At 34.7% G+C, this 21,916-nt stretch overlaps 1 protein-coding gene across 1 annotated transcript in view; it reads left to right on the forward strand.

Annotated features, from left to right (window-relative positions):
- The window catches only part of LOC128991788 (bromodomain and WD repeat-containing protein 3-like), a 60,465-nt gene extending 43,011 nt beyond the window's left edge, over nucleotides 1-17,454 (forward strand). Inside the window, exons 18-31 of the mRNA XM_054414975.1 lie at nucleotides 339-513; nucleotides 1,615-1,845; nucleotides 2,216-2,413; nucleotides 3,195-3,399; nucleotides 4,139-4,303; nucleotides 7,627-7,874; nucleotides 8,760-8,911; nucleotides 9,912-10,169; nucleotides 10,487-10,664; nucleotides 11,271-11,358; nucleotides 11,945-12,034; nucleotides 13,183-13,218; nucleotides 13,924-14,019; nucleotides 14,331-17,454. Coding sequence (XP_054270950.1) covers nucleotides 339-513; nucleotides 1,615-1,845; nucleotides 2,216-2,413; nucleotides 3,195-3,399; nucleotides 4,139-4,303; nucleotides 7,627-7,874; nucleotides 8,760-8,911; nucleotides 9,912-10,169; nucleotides 10,487-10,664; nucleotides 11,271-11,358; nucleotides 11,945-12,034; nucleotides 13,183-13,218; nucleotides 13,924-14,019; nucleotides 14,331-15,484 — 3,274 coding nt within the window. The 3' untranslated portion in view covers nucleotides 15,485-17,454. The remainder of the gene's footprint in view (nucleotides 1-338; nucleotides 514-1,614; nucleotides 1,846-2,215; nucleotides 2,414-3,194; nucleotides 3,400-4,138; nucleotides 4,304-7,626; nucleotides 7,875-8,759; nucleotides 8,912-9,911; nucleotides 10,170-10,486; nucleotides 10,665-11,270; nucleotides 11,359-11,944; nucleotides 12,035-13,182; nucleotides 13,219-13,923; nucleotides 14,020-14,330) is intronic.
- The last annotated feature ends 4,462 nt before the right edge of the window (nucleotides 17,455-21,916 follow it).

Consider the following 21,916-nt stretch of genomic DNA (forward strand, 5'->3'; position numbering starts at 1 on the left):
AAATCTAAATTACCCTGCAACTGTGTTATTTCTTTCTATTGGGTGAAAGTGTGTTTCCTTGTAAATCTTATTTGTATCCTGATGGTAACTCACAACTTTGACAAATTATGTTTTTCCCAGGCTGTACTTGTTGAAACTTTTTTACAACATTCAACTTTCATACCATTCACATTTAATTTTACTATTCTGCACGTTCTTTTATGCTTTTAAAGCTTGTAGTACATTCCAAAAAAAAGTTCCACAGAAAATATAAGATATGATTTGATTGACATGAGTGGAGAAATCAATTAGATGTATTCTGCTGGTTATTTTGCCAAAAAAAATTTCCTTATCCACAGTGACTTCTTGGGCGAACTTGAACTGGAAGATTATGAAAGGGAGAGTTTGAAGCCAATAGAAGAAGTGCCACAAGTTCCTGTTCCAAAGCCAACCGAGAAGAAACTGATGAAGAAGAGACCACATGCCTACAGGACTAGGGCTGTGAGAGAACAACAACTGGTATTGGAATATGAGGTGGGTAGAGTTACTCTGACACTGTGATAGTTTAGAAAACGTACTGACTTTAGTGTAAATAATGTAACGTGTTCAGTGGAATTGAAAATCATCACTACTTGTACAAATGCCGTGTGAAATGTGAAAAGCACTTGTTGAACTATAGATAAGACAATCTCCTTTATAGATAGTATAGAGTATAAGGGTTCGTTTTGAGAATGTGTGAGAAAAGCAGGCTTACCTGAAAGAGTATGGTACAAGCATAGACAAAAAGAATTAAATATAGACTGTCAGCCATGCTGCGGTTATCATAGGTAACTACACGGCGCTCCTAGCGGTGTGCGCCAAAACCTATGGTAACCGTAGCACGGCCAATATCTTTAATTCTTTTTTTCTGTGGTACAAGTAATGTAACAAAATGTTAAATTATACACAAAAATTATAATATTTCTCTTCTGTGTATTATTTTTGAATATTACAAGTTTTCAAAGGAATGGACACACAATTTACTTAATTAAGAAGAGTACCAGGAAGTCGAAAGTACAAAATAAGTTTACTACACGATAAATTTGATAGTTTGGTTTTACAAGGGGCTTCTTCAGATGAAAGAATACTGACTTGGTCGATTCAAGTAGTGCCTGTTTTTTAACTGCCATTTAACTTTTTTCTGAAGAATCCCCTTGTATGGTTAAATATAAAGTTTATTGAGTTGTGATCTTTCTTCATAGGGTACTTTCAACTACCTATAACTCTTTTCTAAGGTAAGTTAATTATGTATCTACTACTTCCTATAAGTATTCCTAAGCCAAGAGCCTTTTCCTCCAAAACCCTTTTCTATGACCTGTTATTTATGAGAAAGCTGTCCTGTATATTTATGTAGGAATCTAAACAACCCCTGCTCAAATCAAATTGTAGAACTAATGCTTCAGGAGGATTCTTTTGCAACTAACAACATTTTAACTGTCTATATTATTACCAATTCTTGTTCTTAATCTTTAACTTATTGCAAAATATAATTTATGTTTATTTTTAATGGTAAACATGTCATTAGTTGTGAAATATCAAAATTAAGTAAATAATGTTGGATGTAGTCTCACATTTTATTTTATTTCAATTATTTAGGATCCGAACAACTTGGAACTGTCCGGTTCGGAGGAGCAAGACAACCACAGTGACGACTCCACCGCTTGCTCTGACAACCTGGACTCCGGGTCGTCCAGTTCCAGCGAGTCTGCCAGTTCAGAATATTCGGACTGGGTGAGGGATGAGGGAGAGGTGTTGGAGCCGCCAAAGCGACGCAGCAAACGAATACAGAAACCTGTGCCTAAACCGGTCAAGAAGGAGGAACCCCAGGTAAACGATGGGGACATGCACCGATGAAATTGTCACATGTATTTGCTTATGTCTTCAATCGTATTTTCTTGTGTGGGTTTCCACCTCTTAGGCCATCATCGGTTAAGCCTAAGTCTAACTTAGAAAATATGGTGAAGGATGCAAGTAAATAAAATAAATAGGTAAAGATGGTCCTGTAATTGGTTTGAGTTATTATTGTGGTCGATCTGGTAGGCTACCTGAACAACCCTGTTGCTGGTAGGCAGAAACTAGAGAACCAAATGGTGTGTCCTTTTCAGAACGTTTAAAGGCACTCACCTAACCCTGTACAGTAAAAAGCTTTTTGAGAAAAGTTCATTTAGGCAAACATTTAATTGGTGCATGTTTACAGGAGGTGCCAGAAGGTTACCGACCGTCGGAGTGGTTGTCAGCAGTCATCCCCAAGAAGTTCCCGTACTACCCTCAGATGGGAGATGAGGTGATGTTCTTCAAGGAAGGCTACCAGTTGTATCTGGACGCCGTGCTGCATCGCAAGATATACCAGCCTACCCCTGCTCAGCTGCACCCCTGGGGGAAAATCAACATCAAGGTAATTTCTCCCTAAAATATAAATTGTTTGTCCTAGAACGCAAGGCACGAGCCTGGAGTGTTTTTCACATTACATGCTAGACTTAGGGGTTGCGGCATTATCACTTAAATAAAATCTATTGGTGATTTGGTGGGTTTTGAACCCGTTACCTCAGGGACCAAAGTCCCGCGCAGCTTGCTCCCCAGACTCTAAAATATTGGAGAAACACACTACTAAAGGTGCGGTACTTGGTCTCATCAACATAGCCTTTCTAGTAGGTTTTGGTTCGCAGCATCCTCATTATTAAGCTCCAACTTCCTCTTACCCCTTCAGACCTAGTCCCACCACATTGGGGCTTCAGCTGGTCCACCCTCAGGAACATTTCTCAATGGTTTGTCCAGAAAAATCAATACAGTGCCTCCAAGAAACATTACAGATGCTGATTCGTTCACAAACGAATACACCATACAACAACTTTCTTTTCTACTGAAAGCTGTTAGAATAGACTCAGGTATCCATATCCACATAAATTTTAACAGTGCAGTCCCATAAACTTAATGTAATGTGAATTGGAAAGGTGTTGAGTTTGAGAAATGTCTAAATTAAAACATAGACATTATAAAGCACATTTTGCCTTTATTTCTTATATATAGATATTAAATTAGTGCCATTATTGCAAAGTCCAGCTGATGCTCTTTTGTACTAAAATTTATTCCCTGGAATGTCTGCGTACTTTGTTTACAGACTAATGCATCACACCTTAAATCTACCGTGTGATAATCAATGCTTGACTGATTTTCAGGAGCCTGAGCTAGTGAAGGTGGTAGGAATAAGATACGAAGTACGACCTCCTCACTTGTGCTGCTTGAGGCTCGGAGTCATGAAACCCAACGGACAACTGACCGGTGAATACTTCCACATCAAGTACCACGATATACCCGACGTCATTGACTTCTTTGTGCTACGGCAAACCTACGACACTGCGCTGGACCGCAGATGGGAAATTGGTAAATGATGTTTATTTCTTAGGTTGATGTTAAAAAAATTGATTTGATATAAGAATTAGAGGATAGACAAGAAAGATATTTTATCTGTGGAAATATATTGTATGGTTGACATTTATTTGAGACAAAGAGGCTAAAAATAAAAATTATTTATAATATTTCGTGGTCATCCACCATTTGATCAATTACTGAGAGATAATAGTGATGGAGCATGTAGTAGTACCAATCCAAAAGGTTGGTAACAATCCAAGTAACTGCAAATAAATAATTTGATGCTTATTCTAAAGCTATGTGATTTTTTTGGTGAAAAAAGTGATGTCAGGTTTAGGGTTTGAGAATCTTTGATTTTGCAAACCATTGCTACTTAAGATAGCTGTCTGAGTTGGGATACATCACAGTTAGTTCATGTTGGCAAGACCGTATTGTATCAATGAGTTGGTGACTCAGTCGGAAATTGTTGCTGTTGTGGTTGGTGGTATGGTTGGGGGGTTTATCCATGTAACCTCCTTTTAAATGTTGCCTTTGTCATTCATGAATAAAAGATTCTTCTCTTAATAAATTCTTCTTTAAACAGACAATTAAGTAATCTTATAATATTCTAGTGTATTTTGTGCATCGCTAATTTCCAAGCTTTAGGTCCAAGTAGTATTGCAAACCCCGAAATAACAATTTCTCAATGAAGATATCAGATGTCTTTTCTGTTTACAGCACAATCACAACTTACCATTTTTTACTATTTCAGGAGATCGTTTTAGAAGCATGATTGATGATCACTGGTGGTGGGGGAGGATAGACGGACGAAGGTTTGTCAACGAATCGTCTGATTTTTTAAAATATCGGATCATCTGGGACAACGGGGAAAGTGAGTTTATGAGCCCTTGGGACATGGAGCCTGTAGAACCAACAGGTATGGTTATCGTATTTATAATGATTGTAGATATTGAGACTTTTACAGTTAGTAGACTCTCAATTTTTAATTTCTGGAAATAGATCATTGAGTTTAAATGGATGTTAGATTGATACACACTTTAATGTGAATTCAATACAATTTATAGTTGGTTATTTCAATTTATAAATACAAGTTTTTGAAATGTATGAACAAATTCAAATTCTAGGGGTCAAATGATTGTGTGGTTTATCATCCTCTCGTTTGTTAAAATAATTTCAAAATAAGGGAGTGTCCTTCAGTTTTAAAGGTTTGTAAGAATAAGAAATTAAAATCACTCTAAATCATCTCAAAGCTTCGGGCGGGATTGAAATACTAACGGGATATTTTTCAGACGAGATAATTTTTTTTTTTTAATTTAATTTTTGTTTAAATTTACAAGATAAAAATTTTTTGAAAAATTTCAAAATTTAAAATATCAAAAAATTTTCAAATTTTCAAAATTTCAAACTTTCAAAACTTAAAATTTTCAAAATAAAAAACCTAAAATTATTTCAAATTTTTTAATTTTTTTCAAATTTTCAAAATTCAAAACTTTCAAAATTTAAAATTAAAAAAAGTTTAAATTAGGGGCAAAAACATATATAAAAATTAGTGATGGGCGGATCCAAGAAATGTCTGTACCGGATCCGGATCTTGAAAAAATCCAAATACAGATACGTTTTTTTTTTCAAGGGCGGGTTTTTTAAAATAAAATAATTCATATGGCTAGGCAATGTCAAAGACTACTGTAACTGTGTCCATATAAAAACACTTAATATTTGTCGTTATTGAAAACAAAGTTATCACAATTCTACGTTGCGCAATGATTATCTGATTATCAATCGTAATTTTGAGGAGATAGGAAAGAGACAAACTACCACCTATCGCGTTGTCTTTCTAACACAGCTATTCGTATCGTAATCTACAACGCAGTGCGAGTGCGTGATTGGCTGGTCGCTATGACGACACACGGTTGCAGTGACAACCTACAGTGCGCACTGAGCACTGCGCCTTGTGTGGGAGGGGAGATTATACCAACAAACTATTTCAGGAATTTCATTTTGGGACGGATGAAAGATAAGGAAGAAACAAAAAGTGATCACGTGTGCAAATGTAGTGGGCGAGACAATAAGGTTTCAGAGGCTAGGGTGTTTCAAGGACAAAGTGTTGGGCCTCCTGGCTTAGGGGGGGAGGGGTGGTGGTGAGACTGCAAGAGGGGGAGGAAACTGGTTTTGGCTATTTATTGATTAGTTCACCGACCCTTCTGGACAACAAAATCGAGTGACAGTGTTAAATCATCGTGTTCTGTATTTCATTTCTTGTTTACTTTGTGTGTTATTCTATTAATTTTAGTGATTTGGTCTATTCCCTCCTGGTCCCTTGCAAATTGTATTATCAATGCTAAATAATTGTGGTCAATTCAAATTATATTTTTGATTATTCAAATCTCCTACACAAAAAGACAACAGTCAAACCAGGCAAGGAAAAAAACCTGCTATTGTAATCCCCGTACCCAGCCATATGGGAAGTGGTGAAAGTCTAGTCTAAATATAGCTCAAAGGTCTCACCCTTCCCTTCCCCCCCCCCCAACCACCAACTCAATGTTGCTATTCCGCTCATTTTGAGGTCATTGCACAACCCCTCCCTCCCTTCCATTGTTTTGCCTTTATAGTGTTTCTATTCTGACTTTTATAAACATAAATTTATTGCTTACGTAACAGTTCAGTAGTGGAATTTTCTATTGTGAAACAGTAGGCCTACTTTAAAACAAAATCACTACCGATCTATTCTGTGTCAAGTCAGTACTGTATACCATTGCCAGTCAGTCGCCGGCGACTGCTTTGAGTTGACCTATTCTGTCATGACAGCTATAAAAATAGGTTAGGACAACTACCTCTTGCTTTTTTCTATATTTGTATTACTGTAGAATCTACAGTAATACAAATTATCCATAATTTTATGTAAACAAACAAGTTACATTTTAACAAATATTGATTTTTACAATTTTTAACCAAACTGGCGGAGTTCAAAGATAAGCTCGAGTTTCAAGGCCGTACTCTACTCGAACTTGAAATCTCGAATACTCACCCGTTTTGTGTTAATAGTATAAAAAAATCGGATCCTTTAAAACCGGATCCAGCCCAAGATCTGATTTTTTGTGGATCTGATAGGGTGTCGGTTCTAGCTCAGATCCGGCGGATCCGGTAGTTCGATATCCGGATTCGACCATCACTAATAAAAATTTAAAAGTTTGAATTGAGGATAAACTACTACACTTACTTAATTTGGCCATTGTTGTCACTGGACAAGCTTTCTTCTCCTATAGCTTAGAATAGTTTTACTTCTTCTTTTCACTTCAATCCTAAATTTAAATGTGTGTTTGTATTTATATGTATAAATGTGTATTGGGATGGAATATTAGAAATTTAATTTGTCAAGTAAGATATTATCATTTGTTGATATCATCAAGTGTAGGGGAATATTAATTGGGCATTAACACATTAATATAATTTTGACCATAATTGGTTCTAAATGCCAGATGTTTTGTTTGTAGCTCTGTTTTTAGGGAAGTTTTGTTGGGATTTACTTGGTTAAGTTTTAGGTTGGTTTGGGTTTCATATTTCTTTACTTGGTTTCTAATGAGCAAAGTTAACTTTTTTTGATTATGCCTAAAAAATAATAAAAATAATTCACAAACAGTTAGTAAAAAAGCAAGAAGTTGATACAAACTCTTATTTCAAGTATGTATCTAGCATGTATTTTACAAATCGTATTAGTTAAACAAATTGTTACTTTTTACTCACCTCCATAACACAACTTTAGCAACTACTGTAGGGTTGAAAAACTAAAGTTTTCTAAAATGTACACTAATCACCAACTAAATATTCTTACCCACCGTTCTTTGTATATATTTGTAAATAAATAAACTTTAAAGATATAACAACTATAAATAAAGAGCTAAACATAAAAGATTTAAGAAAGGTATACCTTGTACTATAGTTAACAAGTGATGTTTTGGTTTTTTTAAACAAATTCAACATTTAACTAAATAAAATAAAATAAACTGTTTAATTATGCCTACTATATCAAGAGTATAAACCTACCGTTAAAGAAATGTTTTATGTTTTGTAATAAAATACAAAGCTATTGAAGTAAAAGGTAAAATGGCATAGTTTACCTCAACCATCTTGACCAGTCCTCATCAGCAATGCTGCTCATTTTAAACACTTTCAGTTTATGATTTGTTTCTCTTCTGTTGGTCTGTTTTGTTTGTGTTACAATGTGTGGTTGTGGGACAATAGCGGAGCCTGTAGAAGTGGGGGGATCAATTCCAGTGTCGTCGAGTGAGATAGCGGCCATCTTGTATCGCCCGAGGCCGGACGAGTGGCCGCTGGGTGACAGAGACGCTGCTTGTGAGAGGATCCTCATGGGATTGGACCAGGTGATGGAGCTGTCTGTTGCCGAGCCTTTCATCGCTCCCGTCGACCTCAACCGTTATCCGTCCTACGCCACTGTGGTTGAGTACCCCATCGACCTGTCCACTATCAAGGTAATTAACCTTTCTGTTACAAAAATTCTGTAGCCCCAAAAATGAAATAGTCTTGAATAGCTTCGTTGATGGTTTGTTTAGTAACACGTACATTTAAAACACAACTTAAGCAATGTAGAAATAAATAAATACGTTCGTCCTCTCAAGGAAATGCTAAATTGCTGGTATTTATGAGTGTATTCCTGCTCGAATACTGGTGTTGTATTTTATGATAGGCCAATTTTATTTTTTTGTCTTTTTTGTGTTAAATGTATGTGGTTTGTATTCAGATGTCAAGCGGATGTACTCAATTTCCTGAACTAATGTGTTTGAAACTTGCATTCCAATGTGCATTCTAACAAAATCAATTGGACGAAATGAACTGCCAACAGTTAACTTAGATGCATCTTGGTTTCTAATTTTCAATTAGAAATGAATTAGTTTGGAATTAATTATTCAAGTGGTAAACTCGTTTTCTCTTTGGATGCAATTTGCAAGTCTGCTCACACCTCGCAAACACTGTTTTGTTGGTGACTATAGTGGCAAAATAATGTTTCTGCATTTTCAGCGGGTTTTGAAAATAGACGTTTTTCATGGTTGGTAAAAAATATTGTTAAAATAAAGATTGTAAGAACTTAAATGAAATTAAATTAAACTGAAGTTAAAGTTATTAAAGAGTCAAAAGAGCATTATTATTTAATGTAGTATTATTGTACCTCAGTCCATTGCCCAGGCTCTCTGATGAACTTACCAAAGACTTTATCAGTGTAAACAAAACTCTTGGATTAATGCTGAATTAGCGGTGTATAAGATTAAATAGGTTGGCAAAACTTTTGATGTAATTTTAAAGATGTTCTTTTATGTATTTTGTTTGACTAATATAAACTTTGTTGTTGTGTGTTACAGGCAAGGTTTGAGCACAGGTTCTACCGTAGGATTGCGGCAGCACAATTTGACATTCGCTACCTCGCCACCAACACGGAGAAGTTCAACGAGGCCCACAGCCACATCGTCAAACAGGCTCGCATTGTCACCGACCTCTGCCTCAAGATTGTCAAGTACGCAACCAAGTGCTACATATTATCCGTTTGAGAGACTTTCAATAGTTAAATTTGTAGTAAGAAGTGGTATACTATTAGCAAGGTTTTGTGATTCTTAAAACCTCAAACTGAGTAGCTACAACTACTACAGCCTTACCATCAGACTGTAATATCTCATCTCCCAACTAAAGGTAGATTCACACACATCAGTTACGACAAGTCACAGCTCAGTCATATCCTTCACGTCACAGTCAACTAAGATATTCTTCAATAGATTTTATATTGTGCTATTCACACCCATCCGGCACAGGTCCGTCAGTCAATTTCAGATTTCTTCCCACCGGTATTTTTGGATTGTTCGGGCACCTGACGAACGAGTTTGAGGTTAGAAAATAGTGTTTTTGTTATTTAAACTATTATGTTTATATTTTAAGTATTGTTTGTAACAATCAACAAGATACAATGAAAATTTGAAATAATATTGTGTTTTAATTACAAATTCTTGACTGTAACATCCCTGTAAATACAGTGACAGAAGACTGACTGAAACCACCTGACGGACAGTTGACTGAGAAATTGTGGATGCAGCTGAGACTGAACTGTGGCTGGACTGGGACGGAACTGATATGTGTGAATCGACTATAAAGGAGATGGGACCTCCCTTTGTGGTTTTAGAAATCCTGGAACCCCACAACCGTTAAACTTAAGGATGATTCCCCTTCCTAGGTCAGACTTTAGGACTGTGACTAGTCAATTAGCTAATATAAAAACTCTTCTATGCATATCATACTTATTTACAGTGAGATTAGAGGCTTGGCACTACTGCATACTACACAATTGTAATCTTCCCTTTGGGATGGTCAAAATATTCAGCAATAAAGAAAGAAATATTTCAATTTTGTGCGTGTTATTTTACAATAGCTATTAAGAATACTCAGCTAGGGTACAGCTAGGCATCTTTGTATCATAAACTAAATAAAACCTAAATGTTCAACTAGTAACCGTTATCTACCTACAGGGAGACCTGCACAGTGGACGTGTCGTCACTCTACCGCCAACTGTTAGAGAGCTACAGGTCCAGTGACTCCGAGGAGGTTGGTGAGCCTGGCCCGTCCACCAGCCGACACAGGATGAAGGCAGCGGCCGCCAGGTCCATGCGGGCGATGAGAGCTTCCCGACGAGAGGCCTCGCGCCAGACTGGTCCCTTCGACTGGAAGCGGGAGTGCAGAGAGTTCTTGGAGATGCTGTGGGCCTGTAGGGACTCAGAACCATTCAGGTGTGTGTTGTTTGGCTGTAGAATCTAAATAGCGTAGATTCGGAACTGGATTTCATTTACAAGAGAAATTTGATTTTGACATATGAAATGAGCATGGATTTGCTATTATGTTTCTTGTGTTCTAGAACTAAAACATACTGGGATCTTTAGCCCTTATTTTCCATTTATTTTGCTTTTATGGCTCTTTACTTCACGTTTGCACATACTTCACCTGCATATGTTTAAGAATTATCTGTTTTTAAACAGCTCAGTTAGTTTTGTATTATCATCGTTCAAGAGGGATGGATTTTCCGAATGAGCACTTCTTGTAATTACAGGGAGCCTCTAGACAGGCTGGAACACCCTGACTACTATCGCACAGTGGATACCCCCATGGACCTTGGTACTATGAGGGAGGAGCTACGTGGAGATAACTACGAGAGCCCTGAGGACTTTTGTGATGACCTGCGTCGGATATTTGCCAATGCCAAGAAAACCACGGACAAACGATCAAGGGTAAACAGTCGTTGAAGTTTTAGCATTGAGTTTTGAATAGTGAAGTAGACATATGGGAAAGAAAGACAATTTTAATTCAAATAGAACACAGTGGAATGAGCAGTAGGTGTGCTGTGATGAAAATTTTATTTTCCCCTTAGTTTTTGGTATTGGAATATTTTATGTATAGCTATATTAATTATAGTTTACAGCAAGTGGTGTATTTTCAGTTTGGCTTTATAAGCAGGAATGCATTTGTTTGTAATCATAATCACAGAGAAGTAATAAATAGAGGATACAGTCCATGGTACAGAAGCACTAGTGCTGGTCTCTAGGGCAAAGTCCCTCCACGGTCCCCTTGCCCTCATGTACTACAACACTCGCGGTGAAGGAAGGCCCTGTGCCCTGTGCGATAGGAATTTCCGCACAGTGCTTGCGCTCTTCCTTGCTCATCATAAGTATATTTCCGCCCCAAAATACCAACCTTACTTATCTGTGTCATAAAATAACATTTACCCATCGGGCAATATTTTTATCTTTTGTTATTTGTTTTGAATTTATTTATTTATATTGATGTAAGAGTACGACTCATATCATCCTGTTAAGTCGTGTTTTATACTGTTGCAGGTATACACAATGGCTGTGAGATTGTCAGCACTCGCTGAGACAAATATGAACAGAATATTAAACACCTGGAACAACTTAAACAAAAGAGGTACTTAAGGAATACATGTTTATACCCAACAATATTCCTACTTACGAGTCACAACTGTACAAAAGATCTGATAAATATATAGTTTTCCTATTTAATAAAAAGTTTTTTTTAGTAATGTATATATTATGTATTTAATTAATTCAACTTTCAGAAGTTAACGAATACTGAATGAAAAGATTACTTTATCTTAGGTTAATCTAGTAAGCTTTGGATTGTTAGCATTAACCCTAAACTTGTCTGAAACATATTTGAATGGAATTTAAAACTTATAAATGTTGGCTCCACTTATAGAGTAGGCTTAATATTTCATCAAAATATTTATCAATGACTGGTTTAAGGTTTGGATTTATTCTTTTAACTTTTAACATTCTTGTTTGGAATTTATAACCTTCTTCAATAAAATAAACTTAAGTTTACATGTACTGAAAAAAATGAAATTAGCAACTAAGACTTTTATGGTCACTAACACTAACCCTAGAAACTTGATCTTCAGGGCCTCACTGCGTCTCAGATACAAAATTATAACTTAAGCTAGACCATAAAAACCCAAGTTTGTAGTAAAAATTAAGTTTTTTTCTGTTTCAAGGTGGGAAGAAAAGCCAAAGAAGAAGAAAACTGTTGATGTCTGATGATGGCAACGGTTCAGTGAGCGAGTACGAACCTCCGAGTACAAAAGGTAAATATTTAATCTCAAATGTAAGTCTCAATGAGACAGAGCCACTCTACTGCATTTATAACTTTCTTGGATTAACTGTGTAAGCTTTCAAATTGTCATATTATTGTCCTAAACCTAAGCCTTAACCCTCCAAGTGTCTCTAGTTTTGGTCTTAATGTTCGCCCATTTATTGCGCAATCACAGGGTTTTATTAAAATGTATCTTAGAAACTAAAAAAACAATGTAAAGTATACTGTTTTATATATCATTTTGTTTGGAAAATTATGGGCTTCAATGTAACATAGGCTATAAAACATTACAAAAAAAAAATGCTCAACAATTTTTGTGGGGGTAACATTTCTCAAAAATTATAAAATAAATGAAATAAATAATGTTTGCGCTCAATAAATTGTTATAATTTATAGGCCTACAAATATTTTAAAATAGCCACTTTGTTCAGAATTTTATGAGAATTCCAAAAATATAATAATATAAGGAAGTAGGTTTGCAAATAAATAAGTTATGGGCAAAAAAACAGATTTCGGTACATAGCGTTTAGCTAAGAATGCATAGCCTAACCATAGCTAGGAATCTGGCTGATAATTTACATCAATATCACTACCTACTTCTTCAGGATCATCAACCAGCCCTTCAAAATCACTTAAATCTTCTTATAATGCACCACGTATATCACTACTTTTGTTTTTTAATACTAAAACAATGATAAACGTGATAAAACACATCAGTCATCAGTGCGAGGTTAACCAAGCTGTTTACAAATACGCACGTCAGCTGTCTGCTACAATATTTTCGGAAATGAAAAGAAACAGACATCAGGAGAGAGCTCTGAATCTGCTGAAAAAAACGATACCTAACTCGATCCAGTTCAATCCGATTCAGTCAGTCCTAGAGCCGTCGCCATAAACAGTGTTTGTGAGTCGCAAAAGCGACACATAACACTACAGCGGATGTGTTATGAGTCGCTTTTACGACACATAACACTCGGAGGGTTAAATTTTTTTTGTGGAAAGGAGGCTGCAGGCTCAGAAACTGTGCGGTAGGCAGAAGCAAGTTAGTTAAAGACGCTTTGAAAAAGAAAACACCTGCTCCTGCTGGGTCTTAAACACCAACGCATTCACAATGTACCTTCACATTTGTTTTTGTTTCAGGTCCAAGAAAAGGCCCATCATCTAGATTCAAATCAGGTGAGATTTAAAGAAATGAATCATTAGTATTGGAAATGTTTGTAATTAATGTGGTAATTGTGTAAATGTTTGTATGCCTTTGCATACAACCCTCAAATCCCCAGTTTAGGAATCTTTATCATATTATTACCTTAGATCTGGCTAAAAAGCTAGGTAGCAGAGTAGATATAGCGTTCACCTTCTAGGCAGAAGGTATCTGGTTCGATAAAATATCATTAGCTTTTTGACATTTAGAAACTGGATCCAATTGTGCTTGATCTTTCTGCTTTTGGTGCTGCTTCACTGGGAATTGGGGCTTTAAATGGTGCGGGCCTAGAAACACCTGATTTCAGTCAGTAACTAGCTATCAACTCATTCATTTAACTGTTATCCTACACTTATGTGTTTTGGCATCGTATAGAACTCTTCTGTCCCTACAGTAACACATCCTAACTGACCTACTCAATGCAGTACTTCTAGCCTACCTACATAACATTGCCAACTACTATCTCTCTACAATATGAACCCCTATCATCATATGAAGGATTAAATATCATTGATATGTTATTTTTGAATGAATAGGCCTATATAATAGCAATAGCACTTAAAACCATATACAGGACAATATGTGTTTAATCTGTAATGGTTATATGCAAGGTTGTGCAGTTCTATTTCAGTGTAAAACTATAGATACCGGTAGTTTAACATTTTACCATTTTTTTTTAGTTCTCAAGAGGCCTTCAAGATTGAGGGAGAACAGTGATAATGAAGAAAGCAACAATGACAGTGATGTGGATTACCATCCCAAAGCAGGAGGCACAGGTAACTTTACAAGTTTAGTAAGATCAATATAATCTTCTACATTTGTAAACATTTTTGTGGGCTTCACTCACGGTGACATCCATGACTTGTCATATACAGTAAGTCACACACACAATAGTCCAGAGATCGAGTCCGGCATTTTTCAGGTGTATATCACGAGTTCTGGATATCATCAGAATTTAATTTAGCATTTTACATTTGAACATGAGTTATTATTTTCTCATTTTTTACACGTAAAACAGTTCATATTTCCTGATAAAATGTCATTATATCTATGTTTTTTTTATTTACACAAATATCTTTCTTTTTAGCTGTCAACGGGTTTACAAGAAAGCGGAAAGTGATGTCTCGTCAACCCAAATTAAATGGCTCTAATAAAAGGGAAAATGACCTGAGGATGAGAGTAACAAACAATGTAATCGTGAACCTGAGTAACGCATTCAACCCGAGCATGCCTTCTACGAGCAAAACTGTGGACAGCATAGTGGTGAAACGTGCCAAGATGATTCATGTGGAGAAAAACAATGATTCAAGTGAAGATGATGAAGAAGATGAGATATTAAATCATAACAGTAAACGACCAAACAACAGTAGGAAAATTCAAGACTCTGAGTCGGAGAATGAGGAAGGAACCGAAAACACCACCGCTAACAGTGCAGTTGGTAGTGACGATGAAAATGTGGAAGATGAAGAAGAAGGCGGTGAAGTGGAGGATGAAGACAGCGAGAGTGAAGAAAGTTCAGATAATGAAAGTGATGGTTTCAAACCAGATGAAGAGGAAGTGGAAGAGGAGAAACCTACGAGGAAGACAGTGAAAGTGCTCTATCCCAAGAGAAGATTATCAAAAGAAACAGACAGTGAAAACTCAAAAGAGAATTGTGTAAATAGTAATTACCAAAATAGGTCGGGTTCCCTCAGAACAAGAACTTCTCGGACCAAAGTGAAAGGAAAGTATCCGCTGCGACAGACAACAAAGAAGAATCTAGCGGAACACAGCTCGGATGAAAGTGATGAAGATTTTCACAAGAAAACACGAAGAACTAGTCAAAGAGTGGCGAATGGCTCTGCTACTTATTTTGAAAATTCAAGTGAAAGTGAAAACTCAGATGAAGTAGTGGTCGATGATAGTGTAAACGAAGATGAAGCCTACTCCCCCCCTCCCTCAAGTAAGTTTAACTGCCGGGGACGAAAACGACGCAGATCTTCGGAATCTACTGAGTGGGGCTCGGGTAAGAGAGTCACAAACAGACTGAGAAACAGTGGTTCTAAAAGATCTCGTGACAGTGACAATGGCCCCAGAACTAGAAATTTGCGAAAACGGGAAAGTGTGAGAAGAAATAGTGACAGTGAATTGACACCTGATTCTAACAATTCAGATAGTGACAATACACCTGCTATCAGTGTTAGCAGCCGAGGAAGAGTTAGGAAATTAACACCTAGAGCCAGAGCGCTACTTAGAGATTGAGGTTTAATTTTCAGGTAGTGTAGGTGATTCATCAACCACTCATTTTGATTAAAAGTATATTTTTTGTAACTACCAAAATTAAAAAATCTATTACGAATGTTTAAATGTCCAAAAGTGTAAAAGTGAATGTATATTATTAGGATTAAATGTTTTTCAAGTTTAAGTTAGCCATAGTATCTTTGTTTTAGCTTGATTTTTTATTTGTGTCTGTAAGTATAATCATGTGAACATTTAAATTAACACTAAGAAAAAATAATCTATTGAATGTAAAAAAACCAAGACATGTTTTTCATGACTTCAGGTGGTAATGAAGAGCATTTTTTCTAGTGATTCTGGTATTGTATACAAGCGTTGATATATGTCATATCCTAAGACATGTTGTAGACAAAATATTGTAACTAAACAACCTTTTTTCAAACTGATCCAAACTGTGACACTTTGTTCATTTTTTTTCTGAAGAAAATTGTAAATGATTGAAATAGAATAGTTTAACTAGTCTTCTTGTAATGTAAGTTTGCGTTGTATTATGTACTATTTTATGTTTAATTGTAAATTTTTAGGCTGTTAAATGAAGCATAAAATGACTACTGTGATCAATTTTTGACTTTGTGTAAATATATTTTTTTAATGTTTGTAAAACAAATTGTATAAACAGTGTACTGTAATTTTTCTTATGAAACTTGTTTTTTTTTCGATTTTATGAACCGACCTTGCTTTGTTGGGATCTCCTGTTTACTTTTGTGGTTTCTCTAATCAGAGATTCTATGTGGTTCTATCTGTAGAAACCGCATAATTTGTTGAACATTTTGTTATGTAATCAAGTTACTAAGCTTTTCCCAAAGAATTTTCTAGACACAGTTTGGTCATAGATGCATGCAAACTTAATGGTTTATCTTTGTTGTCTAAACCTCCAATGGGATTTGAAGGAATTCAAAATCACTTAAAAATAATAATACATTAAATCAACACTATTTCCATGGCTGGATCCAAACGAATTAAAAAAAGTTATTCTGACCTTGTTAGATTTAAGGTCAGTGAGAGTCAAGCAAGGTTTGTAGTAATAGACAATATCATAAAATTAATGAACTATCATAAAAACAGAAATTTATACAATAATGTGTACTCTTTTAGCTATATGTAACATCAAACTTGATTTAAGATCAGCAAAAACCCTACTAAGATTGCTGGTTCCATGAAATAGAAAAGACCTTAGACATAACATATTATCTGAAATTTCCCTAAATTTAAGGATTATAAACCCAACCGATTTTACTTTAAAGCCTTATTATGTTTTATTCTAAGTGTTATGCTACTTTGAATTTATTTTCCCATCCAAACTATTATCAAGGAGATTACATTTAATAATTCAAATATAATGTAAGATCATAATCGAACAAATTTTAGCTAGTAGCAAAAATTATAGCTTGGTAAATCATCCTTTTTTATTGTATTTATAAAAAATAGTTGTAAAAATTCATGGCATGGTGGAAAGAGGATCCAAAAATTGTGAAACCTTTTTTAGGACTTTCCTTGATTAGTTGTGCTTAGTTTTCAGGTTCTAAAAAAGTAAAAGTTAATTTTAATGGTATTTTATAGAAACATTTTAGTCTGGTTTTTAGTTCTTCAAGTATTTTTTTAATATTGAGGGATACAAATGTACATTTGTAGTATTTTTTAGTACAGTTAGTAATTGCTTTTTGGAGAGTTAATTCTGAACTTAATTGTTTATGCTTGAATATTCTAACACTGCCAGATGTACCTAAATTTCCCTTTACAAACGTTTTTACTCTATAACAATTATTTAGTGTTTTAATTTGTGTACTCTAAGAATCTGTGGAATGAAAGTGTTGAGCACTTATATGGGTTGTATTATTTTTTTGCATGGACAAAGATTTAAGTAAAATATCGGAATTGTGTACTATTTTTTATAATTTAAATTTTATGAGAAGATTTGTATTTTAGTTAAACCTGAAGCAATCCTCAATATTCAATGTTGAAACAAGTAGAGATTATGGATATTTTATAGTTTTCATGCAAACACAAAACATTTTTTCTGTTTTATGTTTGTGTTTGATACATTTACAAGACTGAGCACCTTGTACTATTTAACTGTAAAAAAGTTAGTTGTAGTTAATTATCTGTGTACTTCTATTTTGAAATAAAATGTTTTTATTGAAGTTGTCCTTTGCAATCATATGTAATCCAGGAAGTTGATGTTCATTTACCACTTACAAGTTCTGTCCTATAATTTCCTATCTTCCTCTTCTTCTCTCTGCTCTCCATCCTCAATTTCTATCTCACTTATAAAATATATAGAACACCCTCTTGTAATTCTCCTACCTTTTTTTAGGTATCTTCCCTTTTCTGCCTGGTTTCCCAGTATTAACATGGGCAATAAAGTTTACCTGGTCTAAAGGACAGGACATAGTGTTAAGACCAAGGATTTAATTTAAAATTCTCAGCTTTATTAATTTACTTATAATAATCAATTGAATACATGAATGGTATTGAGGAAACAGCAAGATGAAATATTAATATACATAACTATAAAAGTAATACAAGAAAACGTCAAAATGATCATCGTACAGAAATAAAGGAAAACAGAATATACTTTTTTCACAAATGGCAATTTTTTAGGCCATAAATAACTTAAATTGGCAAGTGCTTTGAAAAAGTGTATGCAGTGTCTATTGGATTTTCTTTAAATTTGCTTATTATTTTTGAAAATATAACGATTTTGTGTAAATATGATTTTGTGCCTGTCAATGATTTTGGTTAGTTTTAAAATTTCACTTTTTACATGAAAGGTTTTGTTAATGTAACGGTTATTAGCAATCATAATGCTCAACTTGATGAATCGTTTTGTTTATTGAACATGCTCCAACCTCCACCTTTTTGAAGGTGTAATATTTTTGGAGGCAAATTTTTACCAGTTTGTTTACTATTTCCATCCGTCTCAAAGATGTATAAAAAAATCTGTATGCTTACCGTCAACATTATCAATAGGGACATTTTATATCCAATCCTAAAATATCAAAATTGAATTATAAGCCCTTAAAACTATTTACATGTTCCACTAACACCACACAACTATATATTACTAACACAATAATTCCAAAAGACATGATACAAGATAAAAAGTTAAACTGTTTCAATTAAACCGTCTTTTCATTTTGAAATTTATCGTATTTTTAAAATAAAGTAAACATATTAAGCTTTAAACAAAAACTGTTTATAAGCTAAAAAATCTTAACCAAGGTAGTGCGCCTGACAGCGCTGATGGGGATTATTTTCCACCATGAATAATGGATAAACAAGTGAATATATTTGTCGAACATGATTGGTCATGTCGAACAGTTGCAGTGTTTTGTCCGTGAACAGTAAAACACGTTTACTACTGTCAGGGAATCCAGCACTTGTATAAAAACAAAAATCTTAATAACTGCTGTAACAGATCAAACTATTGTAATACATTTAAACTTCATTATACCTTAATTAATACATATAAGTTCTAACTCAGTCATCATAGCTAGCATTAAAGTGTATCCATTTTATACCAAATTAATTACAAAACCAATGTAAAATTTAAGTAAATTTTCTCTGTGCCTCATTTAACATAAATTAGCCCGGTAATACATTATATCTACTACAGACACTTTAGTTATCTAAACTCAGAGTAAAAGGATATAAGCTGCTGTTTCACTAAAGGTGAACATAACCTGATTATAAAGGATGAGTAAAGTTTAAATTGGGAAAACGGCGGAGAATTCAGCGGGAGAAATTGGCGGGATGTAATTTCCTTTGTGAGGTGGTGATGGCCAGACGTGTTGGGACGTGTTTTCTTCGCCTTTGGGTAACTTTTATTTTGTTGATTTACTTTATTGTTCATTTTAAGCTGTTAAAACCCAATTCCAATAGCTATAACTCGGGATAGTAATTATTTGGGTAGTTTTAATTTGGGATACAATAATTGGGATTGTAAGCATCCCTGAAGTTTACTTCCTTCATTCCTTTATACTTACCACATCTTTGCTTCAAAACAACATTGGAATTGATAATATATTTGCATCTTAGCTAGGTATGGAAGTATTTCATCTCGTAACTTAATAAAATTATTAGATACTTCAAATTTTAAGCTGTGTGCTTATCAAAGAGATGGCGAGGCGGTAATATATATTCTTATCTTTACTGTCTGGTATTACCTTGAATTGCGCCTCAGTCCCACTTTCACTCAGACCTTTACACTTGAAATCCCGTTGGAAATTTCACAGATGACACCTAATCTCAAATGCTTCCCTTTGTATTCATTGGATTAACCCAAGGGGAACTTTGATGTTTGTTTATAATTCACAAACCAAGAAACTAGGGGTGAGCTCGAAGCTTAGATCATTTCAAGGGGGAGAAAACTCTGTATTCGAGCATTTCACTGGAAACCTGGCTAATAGGATTGTCGGATTGTCGTTTAATATTTGATCTGAAATTATGATGTGTTTAATTTTGTTTTTGGGTTGTTTTTTAATGCTATTGTAATTTAATCCAAACGTTTGTCACGGATTTGTAATAGAGGAGACCATAAGTTATTGTTTGATTTCAAAGAGGATTAGATCATTTTTTGGTTAAAATTGTTTTAAAATAAGTTGAAAGCAAGAATTAAACAGTAAACAAACGCCCTATACATTTACCGGATGGATCTACCTTCAAAATTAATTGTCATCAGCTGATCCATAGGAATAATAAATCTATAGGGAGCATGCCAATTCTTTGACAGTAAATTCTGTATGTCTACTTCAAGCTACCATTACTTTTGAATTGATGTATTGCTTATGAAATGTTAATCTGTAAGTATCATAGTATCAAAGTAGTCCATCTTATATTGTCTTTAGTCACAATCTTACAGTTATTTATAAATCATAATTCATAACTTAATGTTATTATTGTAAATGGCTTTGCCTTGGGAAATAAAAATACGAATGAGAATAAGCTAGTTTGTCTACAATAAGATGTTGTAAAAAATTAATAAAAGAGAAAATTAAAAGATTTTGGGCACAAACAGACTAGTGCCTGCAGATCCTGTCTAGGCAAAATAAAAGAAGCAGTCGGATTGCCTACTTGCGCCTGGACATTGCGGAACATGAACAGGAAATATGGACAATGCGAGAGGCATACTACGGTATAGAATGTCACTTTAGAAACTATCAAAATTTGGTTATAAATAAGTTGAAATGTACTAATACAAACCTAAATATTTACAAGTAGATTACTAATATTTTAAAGGTAAGTAACTGATCAACTATATCCTGTTCTAGCAAATTAACCCGAATTTCGGTTGGGGGATGAACACAGAATATAAAATGTAATTTCCTTGAAGATACTTTAAAATAGTGTGCCACGTTACTAGTCAAGAAAATAGGTATTTACCGGACGAGTATGGTGTGCCATGTTTAAGACAAAATACGTAACCATTACACTTTTCAATTTATCAGTCTTGGTGACAAGAATTTTTAGGGTTTTCATTTAATTATCTAATATCACCAATATTATACAAGTGTGTGGGCCCTTAGCAACAAGTCATACATGTTTGCCAACTCTCGTCAAAACTGTAATCAGTAATTTGCTAGAGCAATCTAAACTCAAATGGTAAACTCAAATGTTTATTTAATCAAAGTGCAAAAGGTATAGTTTTAGGTTTTAGACTACGAAATGAGATGCCTGAACAAAGCTCTCTTTCACAATATCAGCTCAAACTGATATGAAGCCTACCAACAAAGTCTCCGTGGGCGTTCTGCCGGATATTATACATGTAGCCTTACCTCCACCTTGCAATATGCGCATGAAACCCTGATATTCTACAGCCTGCTGAGTATTATACATTGTGTAGATACTAGAGAGTTTGGACAAAAAACGAGGAAAGAGATTTTTCTCAATTTTGATTAAAAGTAGTAGATTCCATAACTTTGAGATAGTACTTGTTGATATTTTAGATTTTTCATGGTGTTTTATAGTGAGTTAGATACAGTAATAGTTTATTTATGTTTAAAACTAATTTACGTCCTACCGATCACCAAGACCTTATGAAATTGTACTATGTTAGCCTCGGCACGCGAGCTTTCAATGTTTTTGAACTTTCAAGTATGTTAAACATTTTGTTACAAATATTTATTTGTTTCCATGCTGAGAAAGAATTACTGTAGGTACTGTTTATATTTATTTTGTTTAACAGAAGACTAAATTAGCATAGATCTTTTATAAATATCAATTGTTATCTTTATGGAACAGGCTGAACTTGTAAACATCAGCGCACTCAAACGCTTATTAAAATACCCCCGCCGCAGCAAACCTGCAGACTAAGAGAATTTCATCATGTCTGATTACATTTTTACTCAAATATTTCCATAAATTAGACATATTTATTCCCGATTTAAATAACATGAG

The sequence above is a fragment of the Macrosteles quadrilineatus genome, unplaced genomic scaffold, assembly GCF_028750875.1.
Source record: "Macrosteles quadrilineatus isolate MER2022 unplaced genomic scaffold, UCM_ALF_1.0 Scaffold_4__1_contigs__length_99947679, whole genome shotgun sequence".
Lineage (NCBI taxonomy): Eukaryota > Metazoa > Arthropoda > Insecta > Hemiptera > Cicadellidae > Macrosteles > Macrosteles quadrilineatus.